Source organism: Musa acuminata, chromosome BXJ3-8 (genome assembly GCF_036884655.1).
Source record: "Musa acuminata AAA Group cultivar baxijiao chromosome BXJ3-8, Cavendish_Baxijiao_AAA, whole genome shotgun sequence".
Taxonomy (NCBI): domain Eukaryota; kingdom Viridiplantae; phylum Streptophyta; class Magnoliopsida; order Zingiberales; family Musaceae; genus Musa; species Musa acuminata.
In genome coordinates, this window is record NC_088356.1 from 12,772,133 (window position 1) to 12,785,044 (window position 12,912).

General features: G+C 56.7%; 2 protein-coding genes across 2 annotated transcripts; both read right to left on the minus strand.

Annotated features, from left to right (window-relative positions):
- Window positions 1-5,326: 5,326 nt before the first annotated feature.
- LOC135644146 (uncharacterized) lies at window positions 5,327-7,155 on the minus strand. Its single transcript, XM_065161607.1, has 3 exons — window positions 6,879-7,155; window positions 5,853-6,778; window positions 5,327-5,794 (listed from the first exon to the last, which is right to left on the minus strand). Exons 1-3 carry the CDS (start codon window positions 7,153-7,155, stop codon window positions 5,327-5,329), a joined length of 1,671 nt encoding a protein of 556 aa, XP_065017679.1.
- A 1,020-nt stretch (window positions 7,156-8,175) lies between these two features.
- On the minus strand, window positions 8,176-12,510 carry LOC103994578 (oligopeptide transporter 4-like). Its single transcript, XM_009414951.3, has 6 exons — window positions 11,874-12,510; window positions 11,657-11,754; window positions 9,867-10,439; window positions 9,297-9,549; window positions 9,029-9,211; window positions 8,176-8,938 (listed from the first exon to the last, which is right to left on the minus strand). Exons 1-6 carry the CDS (start codon window positions 12,393-12,395, stop codon window positions 8,327-8,329), a joined length of 2,241 nt encoding a protein of 746 aa, XP_009413226.2. The 5' UTR covers window positions 12,396-12,510; the 3' UTR covers window positions 8,176-8,326.
- Window positions 12,511-12,912: the final 402 nt, after the last annotated feature.

Below are 12,912 nucleotides of genomic sequence, written 5' to 3' on the forward strand. Positions count from 1 at the left end.
CGGTCGTCGTTCTCCTCTGCCTTGGCCAAGCATGTTAGGTCAAACAACGATGAAGTCGTTGTCTGAGAGCGGGTGGCATCAGCGCACATCGCGTCGGCATTATTGCCCTCTTTGGGGCAGAGTGTCGTTCAGGCGTGGCTGACGTCGTGGTGCGTCATGTTGCCATTATTACCCTCATCATATTCCCCCCCCCCCCCCCCAGAAAGAAGCTATGCGTCGGTTGTTGCAAAAAGGGGGGAGTCCGAGGCATGGCTTCAACCTCCAGTACCGCAGTAGTTTCAGGCGACATTAGGTCGAGTGCGTCCCGGGCGACGTGGGGTCGAGGAGCACGTCTTGGGGAGCACGACGCAGGCGGGCTGGCCGCGCAGGTGTGTCTCGGGGAGCATGGAGCCGAGAAGCACGATGCAGGCGGGTTGGCCGCGCAGGTGTGGTCTCGGGCAGCATGGAGCCGAGGAGCACGACGCAGGCGGGCTGGCCGCACAAGTGTGGTCTCGGGCAACATTGAGCTGAGGAGCAAGACGTAGGCGGGCTGGCCGTGCAAGTGTGGTCTCGGGCAACATGGAGCCGAGGAGCACGACGCAGGCGGGCTGGCCGCACAGGTGTGTCTCGGGGAGCATGGAGCTGAGAAGCACGACGCAGGCGGGTTGGTCGCGCAGGTGTGGTCTCGGGTAGCATGGAGCCGAGGAGCACGACGTAGGCGGGCTGGCAGTGCAGGTGTGGTCTCGGGCAACATGGAGCCGAGGAGCACGACGCAGGCGGGCTGGCCGCACAGGTGTGTCTCGGGGAGCATGGAGCCGAGAAGCACGACGCAGGCGGGCTGGCAGTGCAGGTGTGGTCTCGGGCAACATGGAGCCGAGGAGCACGACGCAAGCGGGCTGGCCGCGCATGTGTGCCTTGGGAAGCAGGGAACTGAGGAGCACGACGCAGGCGGGCTGGCCGCGTAGGTGTGTCTCGGGGAGCATGGAGCCGAGGAGCACGACGCAGGCGGGCTGACCGCGCAGGTGTGCCTCGGGAAGCAGGGAACCGAGGAGCACGACGCAGGCGGGCTGGCCGTGTAGGTGTGTCTCGGGGAGCATGGAGCCGAGGAGCACGACGCAGGCGGGCTGGCCGCGCAGGTGTGCCTCGGGAAGCAAGGAACCGAGGAGCACGACGCAGGCGGGCTGGCCGCGCAGGTGTGTCTCGGGGAGCATGGAGCCGAGGAGAACTACGCAGGCGGGCTGGCCGCGCAGGTGTGGTCTCGGGCAACATGGAGCCGAGGAGCACGACGCGGGCGGGCTGGCCGCGCAGGTGTGGTCTCGGGCAACATGCAACCGAGGATCACGACGCAGGTGGGCGGGCCGCGCAGGTGTGGTCTCGGGGAGCATAGAGTCGAGGAGCACAACGCAGGCGTGCTGGCCGCGTAGGTGTGGTCTCGGGGAGAATGGAGCCGAGGAGCACGACGTAGGCGAGTATGCCGCACAGGTGTGGTCTCGGGGAGCATGGAGCCGAGGAGCACGACACAGGCGGGTTGGCCACGCAGGTGTAGTCTCGGGGAGCATAGAGCCGAGGAGCACGACACGGGCAGGTTGGCCGCGCAGGTGTGGTCTCGGGGAGCATGGAGCCGAGTAGCATGACGTAGGCGGGCTAGTCGCGTAGGTGTGGTCTCATGCAACACGCGACCGAGGAGCACGACGCAGGCGAGCAGGCCGTGTAGGTGTGGTCTCGGGCAACATGCAGCCGATGAGAACGAAGCAGGCGGGCAGTCCACGCAGGTGTATGGCTCAGGCGGGCAGGCCGCGCAGGCGTGGTCTCGAGCAACATGCAGCCAAGGAGCTCGATGCAGGTGGGCAGGCCACGCAGGCGTGGTCACGGGCAACATGCAACCGAGGAGCACGGCGTAGGCGGGCAGGCCTCGTAGGCGTGGTCTCGAGCAACATGCAGCCAAGGAGCTCAACGCAGGCGAGCAGGCCACGTAGGCATGGTCACGGGCAACATGCAGCCGAGGAGCACAGCGCAGGCGGGCAGGCCGCGTAGGCGTGGTCTCGGGCAACATGCAACCGAGGAGCATGACGCAGGCGGGCAGGCCACGCAGGTGTGGCCTCGGGCAAAATGCAGCTGATGAGCACGATGCAGGCAGGCTAGCTTGAGAAGCTGCTTATGCTATTTTCCCTCCTTGCCTACTTAACAGTAGTAGGGGTCGAAAACTACTGTATTTGATTTCCTGTCTGAGGGGGAGCTGGTTGCTTTTGTCGCACCCTTTCGGACGTCGAGATCGAGGCGTCAGGGCTCTACCGCTTCAGCGGGGTTGCCACGTCAGGCTTTCATTAAGGCGGGGCATCTTTTGGCATTTCTGACGTGATGTGACGGTCACGCACGTGCGCGGGTGGGCTGCCGCCCATTCTCGGGAGGCGAAGGGGCGCTGGTTCTGGCGGGATATCTCCTTTAAATAGCGAACGCCCGGCTTCGTTCCCATCTCTCGTTGCTGAGTTTTCTTCCTTCGGATCTTGTCGTCTTCCTTCCAGTCATCCTCCTCGCCTCCTACATCGCCCTTCCTTTCCCATAGCACCCCCAGTTAAGGTCAGTGAGGATGACATCCTCTCCTTCCTCCTCTTCTACCCCTTCCCACGGAGCCAGGGAGGGACGTCCTCCTCCGTCCCCCGTTGAATCCTCTGATGGGGAAGCGATGCGGGCCCTCGAAGCCTTGATGTGGCCGCATGACCTAGACTCCTCCGTGAGCGGGTCATCGCTGGGGGGACTCCGGGAGCGTTATGGTATCTCGGAGGACTATATCCTTAGTGCGCCCGAATCGGGACAGCGGGCGTATGACCCGGTCCCGAAGGGTTTTGCCTTAACCCTAGACGCCCTGGAGGCGGGTTTGCGTTTTCCCCTTCACCCCCTCATTGTATCCTGCATCTCCCTCTGGTGGATTTCGCCGTCCCAAGTGGCGCCGAACTCCTGGCGCTACCTAGTGGTGTTCCTGGGGGAATGCCGCCATACCAACATCACCCCCACCCTCGACCTGTTCCGTTCCTGTTACCGTCTCTCCAAGGGGCCGGGGGGCTATTTTCTATCTGCCCGGGCAAGCTTTCGAGTCGGGGGGCCCCTTCCAACAACAAAGGGTGAAAGGGGAGGTTTTTTTATGTTAGCCATGCAAGGGATTGGGGCTTCGGAGTTCGGTGGTCCGCGAGGGGTGTCGATAACACCGTCCCGAGCCTAAGCGAAGCAGAGCGCCGAGATCTGGGGAGGCTTAAAGAGGTTCTCCCCAACTCACAGCCCCTCCGAAATATGACCGAGCAATGGCTGGTCGAGGTGGGTCTCAGCCCGACGCCTCCGGGTACGTCAGTAACGCTAGGTTCGGACATTGAATGGCTTAATTCTGGTACTAATATTTTTCCTATTCTTTGTAGAAATGGTGAACCTCCGATCGCTTCTAAGCGGTCAGGCGTCGCAGGCCCCCCTTCCGGCACTGCCGGCCGACCCGTAGCCCGGCTCGAAGGATGCACCGCTGGAAGTCGAGGTCGGGCGTCCTCGGAAAAAGGTGAAGGTAGCACCTTCAAAGGGAGCTGAAGCGGGCTCCCGTCGGGGCGAGGCCGGGCCTAGTCGGCATGCGACCGGGAAGGGCCCGCGCCCTCCCTCCGTACGTGACCTGTGTCGGCTGCCCGTCGGGGATGAGGAGTCGTTCCTAACGCGGCTGGTGGGTGAGATCCCGACCGGGGAGGCAAGCGACCCCCTGGTTGCCCGTTGGGGAGGCCTATCCCAAGGGGACAAGGTGTGGGCCGGAGGGGACTCCTCCGCATTGTTCCTTCGAGGCGCACTTCATCCCGACATGGCTCGGGATTTGTATACCCTGCCCTCTGAGGCTTTGCTTGGCAAGTCTGCCAAGTCCTTGACCTGGGTAAGTGCATCTCCTCCTTCCCGTTTGGGGTTGTTTCTCCGACGCTGTTCTTCCTGACCCGCCTTTCTTCTTATAGGGCCTTCACTATGCGACGGCCCTGATGGACAAGGGTGTGTGACGCTGGCCGGGTCATCGGGGGCCTCGTTAGTCGCAACGCCGAGCTCCGCCGTCAGGTCGAGGAGGCCCGAGCCGAGGCCGACCCGGAGGCCGTGACGGCCGTCGAGAAGCGTACGGCGGACTCGGAGGCGGAGGCGGCTCGCCTAAGGACGGAGCTCGAGGCCTCCAAGAAATCAAACGAGGAGCTCCAGAAAACCATAAGGGTAGAGTGGACCGAGCTCCGTCTGTTGAAGACGAAGGCGAGCGCCCTCGGCAAAAAGCTGGAGGAGGCGAAGGCGGAGACGAGAGCGGCCTCTGAAGCGCCGGCGGAGGAGGCACGTCTCCGACCCGTCAAGGACAGGGAGCTCATCGAGGCGTACAAGAAGTCCCAGGGGTTCGAACTCGGGCTGACGCGGACGGGACGGGTGTCTTTTGAGTATGGATACCGCATTGCGACGTCTCATTTCCGCGCTCGCCACCCCGGCCTCGGGGTAGAGGAGGACCCCTTCACTCCCCACCCCGAGGATCTGGAGGTGGACATGCCTGAGGACATCCCCTTTGACAACCGCCTGGACGTCCCATTGTAATAAGAGGGTCCTGTATTTTGTTTTTGTGCTAGTCGGTCTTGTAAGTCAGGGTCGAGTCTTGTAAGTTGGGGTCGGGGTCTTATAATCCCAGATTTTTAAATGAAAGAAAATTTTTTTTTCTTCTCTTGTGTGTTGCCTAGCTTTTGTTTTATTCAGACGAAAAACTTCTTAAGGTTCTGGACGTTCCACGTTCTCGGTAAAGAAGTGCTAGTCATTGTCGCGAGTCGATATGTGCCCGATCGGATTATCTCGACGACCCGATAAGGTCCTTCCCATTTGGGGGCCAACTTCTCCCTGGCCCGGGTCGGGTCACTAACTTCGGTTTTGCGGAGGACCAGGTCGTCTAATTTAATCGGTCGGGGTCGTACCTTCCGGTTGTAGACCCTCGCGATAGCTCTCTTATAAGAGAGGACCTTCAAGTGTGCGTCGGCATGCCGCTCCTCGAGCATGTCGAGGCCAGCTCGAAGTCCTTCGTGATTTTCTCGTCATAGTTTCTCGTCCGAAGGGTGGGAATAGCTACCTCGGGCGGTAGGACAGCTTCGGTTCCGAACGCGAGGCTGTAGGGGGACTCTCCAGTCGCGGTCTTGGGGGTGGTACGTAATGACCATAAGACGCTCGGGAGTTCGTCCGTCCAAGCCGATCGGGCTGCGGACACTCTTCTTTTGAGCCCGTCTAGAATGGACCGATTGGTTAGCTCTGCTAGCCTGTTCGTTTGAGGGTAAGCCACCGAGCTGAACCTTAGCTGGATTTTGTGGCTTGCACAGAACTCTCAGAACCTTCTACCGGCGAACTGAGGCCCATTATCTGTAATGATGGTTTTGGGCAAGCCAAACCGAGTCACCAAGTTCCTCCATATGAACTTTTCAATTTGTCGCTCCGTGATTGTCGCCAGTGGTTCGGCCTCAACCCACTTGGTGAAATAATCCACTCCCACAATGATGTATTTTCGCTGTCCCGAGGCTGGCGGGAAAGGTCTGAGCAGGTCCAAACCCCACTGTGCGAACGACCATGCGTAATCGATCGGGGTGAGCGGGACAGCGGCCTGCCGGGGCGCGCGGGCGTGCTCTTGGCACGAACTGCACCGTTGCACGTAGACCTTCGCATCCTGGCACATGGTCGGCCAGTAGTACCCTTGGCGAAGTATTTTGTGCGCCAGGGTTCGCCCGCCAATGTGTTCCCCACAGATTCCTTCGTGGACCTCGGCCAGAACCGTCCAAGCTTCGTCGGGCTCCAAGCACTGTAGGAGGGGGTATGTGAAGGACCGCTTATAGAGCCGTCCGCCCACCTCAGAGTACCACGCATGCGTACAGCGCAGGCGCCGAGCCGTAGCTTCGTGGGGGGGGAAGGGTCTCGTCCCGCTTGAAGCGCAGCAACTCTTGTACCCACGTGATTGGCACGCCGCCCGAGGCCGCAGCTGCGATTTCGATGGCGCGGGAAGGGAGTTCCTCGACCTCGGGCCAGGCTTCGGGGGCGGACTTCGACGCCAGCTTAGCTAGCGCGTCGGCTCGCTCGTTCTCTCCCCTCGGGACATTAGATAATGTAAAACGAGGGAACTTGGCGATCAGGTTCTTTACCTGTGCTAGGTAATTCGCCATGATTGGGTCCCGAGCCTCGTACCTGCCGCTGAGTTGTTCGGCTACCAGCTGCGAGTCGGTGAGGACGTGTATGGCGACCACTTGCATTTCGAGGGCCAACCTGAGTCCTGCTAGGAGCGCCTCGTATTCCGCCTCGTTGTTAGTGACTTGGAACCCGAAACGGAGGGAGCGCTCGAACGAACGACCGTCGGGAGCTAGCAGCACCAGCCCCGCGCCGGCGCCCTTTGAGTTGGCCGATCCGTCCACGTGCAGGACCCATGCTTCAGGAGGTCGCTCGAGATCCACATCCTCGGTCTGAGTTAATTCTGCGATGAAGTCGGCCACGAACTGGGCTTTGATGGCGGTTCTGGGTATGTATCGTACGTCATGCTCGCCGAGCTCCACCGCCCATTTGAGAAGACGTCCTGCAACATCAAATTTAGACAAGATCTGCCGAAGTGGTTGGTCGGTGATGACCTCCACTGGGTGAGCCTGGAAGTAGGGGCGTAGCTTCCGGGCTGATAGCACAAGCGCCAGTGCCAGTTTCTCAATTGGTGGGTATCGTTCCTCGGGCTCGTTCAGGACGTGACTGACGTAGTAGACCGGTAGCTGTTCGCCGGAGTTTTCTTTGATCAGAACGGAACTGACTGCGTGTTGGGAGGCAGCCAGGTAGAGCTCCGGAAATGGTGGAGCTCCGAAAGAAGCTAGTAGCGTTCCGACGTTGCAGGATGATAGTTTGCACCACACCCGTCAGAGCTCGGGAAGTGGTGCATGAGTCCGGGTGGGGGCCCCTTGCTGTTGCAAAGGCCGGGTCATATGCGGGGGCGTCGGTTGGGAGACGAGCGGGATGATAGTTTGCACCACGCCCGTCAGAGCTCGGACTTGATGAGCGAGGTCGTGAAAGGCTTCGGGCGATACCGGCGACGGGCCGGCGGGGCACTGTCAGGCGGTGATAAACCCGGGTCGTTGAATAACCGCCAGTAGCGTTCCGACGTTGCGGCGGGGCGTTCATCTCGGGATTCATCACGCGGGGGATGTTCCCCCGGGGTGCTGATCGTGGGCAGTCCGATAGCCGCGGGGTTCGTCAGAGTGGATTTGTTGATCGCTCGACATTCGGACGGCCCTCCTTCTAGCGCCAATCTGTTAGTGTAAACAACTTTATGCCGTGGCCTCGGGGGCCGACGCGGCTTGGTCGGGGTCCGGATGACGGGGATCTGGTGCGGCGTCCCACGAGATTGCCCAGGTGGCCGGTTAAGGTGGTCTGGTCGGGACATTGCGTCAAGAGGAAAGCTTTTGAGCGGCGCTGGGAAGAAGCAACCCCGTCCTTACACCTGCACACAGGTCGGGTCGGAAGCTCGGCCCGACCCCGACGATCAAGTTAGTGGATGTGGAGGGGGCTTCAGGTGAAGAAGTGCTCTCTCCAAGCCAATCTGTTTTTTTTTCCTCTCCCTCTCGTTTAGAATTCGGGGGTATTTATAGGTAAGTTTAGTGTTACTTGATGTGCCTGTCCGCAGGAGCAGGATCGTACCTCTGATGGCATCTGACATTGCCATTGGCGTTGCGTGGAGAACCGAATTGCCGCAGGGCATGGGCGAGCCTCGGTCGCCGTTCTCCTCTGCCTTGGCCAAGCATGTTGGGTCAGATAACGATGAAGTTGTTGTCTGAGAGCGGGTGGCGTCAGCGCACATCTCATCGGCATTATTACCCTCTTTGGGGCAGAGTATCGTTTAGGCATGGCTGACGTCGTGACGCGTCATGTTGCCATTATTACCCTCATCAGGCTCCTATTGTGTTTGCTGTCGTAACTTATCACATCAGACCGCCTAAAGAGGGAGAGTGCTACCACAGAGGCGGAAGAAAGAGGCGTCGCGTCGTAGATGCAAGGTCGGCGAACAAACACCGTATGATGTCTGATAGATAGCAGGAAGTAATAATAGTGAATGAGTGAAAAAGCATTTTTGATGCCAAAATAAAATGGAATGGTGTCGAATGATAAAACCAAGAATAAAAACTACACAAAAAAAAAAAAAAAACATGACTGCTAGTCTACGCCCACCCCGTTATTCTGATATATCTCTAGATCTCGGCAGGAATAGCAACACAAACACCTAGTTGAAATTTCAGCTGAAACACCACCACCACCACCACACGTCCGAAAAATAAGCTAGGCTAGGGCGAGTCAAAGTCGACGAGACTCAGAAGACCGGACAGCCTTCCACTTGCACCCCTTTGGCCGTCGGACACGTGGCGAGCGGGCAGTGCTCATCAGTTCCCCACCAGTCGATGCTCGTGTTCTCCATGTTGAGCGCGAAGTATAGCAGGACGCCCATGAAGGCGACTCCCGCGTCCATGGCCGCCGACAGAATGTAGTTGAACCGCTCCCACCACTTCTTCCGGCGGCGGTACACCGCGTAGTTGAAGACGGTGCCCACCACGACCCACGCCGTGAAGTTGATGGGGCTGGCCGGGGGCATAATCCCCGTCGCCCCCAGCAGCACCGGGAGGTTGACCAAGGGGATCCACGACCGAGCCGGGAACGCCCTGTGCAGGCCCCACACCAGCACGGGACCGATGGCGCCGCCCAGGAAGAACCAGTTGAGGGATCCGTAGTTTCCCAGCGGCCCAAAGATGCGCCTGGGCCCCACCAATCCCCAGATGACCGAGGCGTCGAAGAAGACCCGGTCGCCCGGGCACGTCCAGGGGCTGTTCGGGGGCAGCCGAGCTCGGTCGCATATGTTATCGATGGATCCCAGCATCCAGTGCGCCACGGTGATGTTGATGGTTCCGGCGATGATGGTGCCTATCAGCTGTCACAGAATTGGCTCAGCGGACGATGACGAGTTGCATGTGACACGCGGTGTCAGTAGCGAATTCACGAGTCGAGTGGTACTCCTTACCTGAACCAGGAACATGGATCTGGGTGGGATCTTCATGTAATGGCCAAGCTTAAAATCCGCCAGGAAGGACACGGCCTGGGCCATGCTCATGTAACCATACACTTTGAAGCAGACATTGGAGATGGGCTTCCCCGGTTGCAGTAGACCCATCATGTATTCGGTGATGATGTTGAGGCCCGGAGTCTTTTTCCCATCCGTCCAAAGCAGCAGCAATACCGGTTCAGATACAGTAGCGAAAAAAAAGGAAGAGATGCAAAATGATTGTTACCTGGTTGGTGGTGGCGGTAATGATGCTGATGGGGAGGGTGAAGATGAAGGCAAGAGCGCAGGCGAAAAAGAGCCCCCAGACTGGCAGCTGAACTTGATCTTTGAGCACCGTGCAGAGCACCACCGACACCGCCACGGTCAGTAGGAGCAGAGAGTAGAACCACCAGCCGGGGATGTCCGCGTACTTGTGCATCAAGCGCGTGTGGATGTCTGGCTTCCCTTTATAGGAAGCACGGTACCGGTCGTGGATCTCCCTGCACCATGTGACAATTACATAATAGTTTGATTTGATTCTTCTCGAACCATTCTCTCTCAAATGCAATTCTCAGAGAAACGACCGCCGATTATAGGTATGTAGATACTGTCAATAAAACATTCTCCGAGTGTACTCTGTTGAAAGTTTGCCTTTATGCTACCATTCGTTTGCAAGGAAAATAAATGGACCGATTTGATGTAGTAATTTTGCACGCTAGAAGATGATCTAGAGCAACAACAAGGAAGCCGTAAATTAAGTTTCGGTTTAGTAAGAAAGAGAGACAGAGAGAGAGAGAGATGCAAGCGAGGAACATACCTGCCATAGAAGAACATAACATGGGTGAACGTAGCTGCGATGGCAGCAAATCCGAAACCATAGCTTAGAGCAAAGAACATGCTCAAATTGATCCTTCCTTGCTTCTCATAAGCCGCCATGTCGATCTCGAACCGATCGTTCACGATGGCAGTGATGTTGTACTTTCGGCCAGTCGCAGCGAACAGCTCCGAGGAGAAGATGGGAAAAGTCTTGGCATCGAACGAGTTGAGACCCCAATAGGCCACGGGTATGGCGATGTATACGAAGATGACGAAGCCGATGAAGACGTTGACGATGGCGAAGAAAGGGGACACCAGCGGGCTGCCGAGGAAGGAAACGACGGTGGACCAGTCGAGGGTGAAGGCGCCGATGGCCAACCCATTCAGGCCGGACCCGAGCTGCTGGGCCGTGACAGAATTGGAGAACAACCAGCAGACCCACGACATGCTGGTGATGGTCGGGAAGAAGTACCCTGGCACCGTGTACCAGCAGAAGCTGCAGATGAGCACGATGACGAAGAACTTGGCTCTCGAAATGCGGCGAATTCGGCCGTCTTCTTTCTCATGCAACGCTCTGCGATCAGTAGAAAGCTCGCTTTTAAATTTGCAATTTATAATAACGAAAACTAGGGTGGCCTTTTGTATTTACCCCCCAAGAATTTTTTTTTCCTTATCTGATGTTTCTGTAGCTCTCCTAGAGACATAGATAAGATGAAAAGACGCTTTTGAGGTAGGGATCATAACGAGGAGTTAATTCAAAGGGTCCATCTATGAATTCATATTGGCTTGGTGCAAATAAACCAGAAAAGCCAATCCGAATCAATGTAACCGATTTGGTTAGTTTGATTTTTTTTTCTTAATAATCGATTCAATTCTGTTCCAAAAATTCTTAATTTCAACTAGGAAAATAAGGTACCATTTAAAACTATCATAAATCATATGGTACATGATTCAAATGTGTATCTATATGAATGAGGTGTTTTCGGTTGAAATTATACGTGTGCATATCGATCAAATAATACCTAAAGCTTTGATTCTTTCTTGTGGGCTTATGATCGTTAGGTTCCATTTTAATTTGTATCAACGGCGGATCATCAGTTCTGCTCGGCCTACGAGACAGCAACAGATACTCGTCGGGGATAAGAAAGATGTTACTGGAATAAAAAAAAGGCATCCGTAACAAACTTGACATTCAAAACCGTTCATCTCATTTTTCCTTCTTACGGATGTTATGGAAACAACGGGATCTCCATCCGCGTCACATCGGTGGCTGCGGTGTTACGTCACCGGTGTCACGTGAACGGAGGTGCACAACACACGAGGCCGCGTAGGATTTAAGAAAAAGGGAAGAATGCGGGAGTCACCGATGAAGAAGCGTGATCGCAACCGATCATTCAAAAAACCAAGAGCAACATGGTCGGTGGATTTGACATGGGAGGGTCCAGATTCCTATCGCATGCCCGACGGAGATGTGGCGTAGAAATGTGGATCCTCGGCACCGGTGGAGTCGAAAAATAAACTAATGGCAGATCAAGGATTAGAATGGTGAAGATGGAAGTTCCCAAGGCAAGAGGAGGTTGAGTTGGATGGAACAATGGCGTGTCTTGTACTTGGTATTCCAGGGTAAAATGGAAACACGGTGAATGACGAGACGGATTCAGCTGTGCAACAGAGGGATCATTCGGAGGAATCGAAATAGAATGCAGTAAGCGACCGACCGAGCGAGCATCATGGCGAGTCGAAGGAAGGATCGAATAGCAAAGCGAAGGAAGAAGGTAGAAGAACAATTACCGGAAGAGCGAGACCTGCACGAGCGTGCTGGGCCACCACATGTGCGCCGGCTCCACCACGTACCGCCTCATCAGCCCCGCCCATCCGTACCCCAACACCTGCGCAACGCACGCAAACACAACCCATGAGTCGATTCGAATTGATCGGTTCACCGAACCCATTCCAATTCTAGAACGAATCAAATGAAGAGGAGGACATCATCGCATCGACGCCGAACCTGGGTGGTGATGATGAGCAGCCAGCCGGCGATTAAGCTGATACTCCGCTTGTAGAAGGCCCTGATGATGTTGACGATGCCGACGGCGTAGGCGGAGCCGTTGCCGAAGGCGCACCCGGCGTTGGCGAAGATGGAGATGAGAACGTGCTCCTTCATGTTGAAGGGCCCCGGGTTGAGGGAGAACTCCCGCTGCCCCAGCCCCGGCAGCCGGAACCTCCACGTGGGTAGCACCCGGGCCAGAAAGTGGCCCAGCGGCAGCGACGCCACCTGCACGGTGATCTGCGTGATCACCAGCGGCTCGCTGCGGTACGAGAAGAACTGGTTGAGGAACGACATCAGGCAGACGGACGCCAGCCCCAGGAACCACATTCGGAACGTCCACACCGGCAGCGTCGGGTCGTCCGTGTTCGTCACCGTCAGCCGCACCTGCTCGATCGGCGAGAACTCCTCATCCTCTTCCTCCTTCTCGGACGCCTCTTCGATCTCCATCGCTCCAGCCGTTCCTCTGCCACCGCCACCCATCGTCTTGTTGCAAATGGGCTTTGGCGGTTTACTCTTCTGGGCGAAGACGAGGGATAAGAAGAAGAGGGAGGGAGGGGTATTTGTTTTGGTTGTTACTCACATTCGCTGGCGGTGGAGAAGAATTGGGGGGACTCTGTGACTGCGAACAAATATAGACACTTGCTGGTGCAGCAGAGTCCGGCCTAAAAAATAATAGATAAAAAGTGAGCAGGAATCTCAGTCTGTCATCCTTTAAAAAAAAAAGAAAAAAGAAAAAAAAAGAGAGAGGCAATTTTCACATTTAATCCTCTAAAAAATCATTTAATCTCTGTTACTCGGCTGAAGCGGATTCACCGATGAGAACCGAGGAGTGTGGGTGTAGTGGACCACTCACTTTTAGCTAAAGGTGTTTTGGCAGCGTTATCGATTGGACAGCGGCCTCGGTGGGGGTCCCTCCTTGATTATTTTTGGTACACTTGTTGTTTGGAAAATGGAAATGCAAGCTTCGGAACAGCAGTGACAAACGTTTGTTTATAAG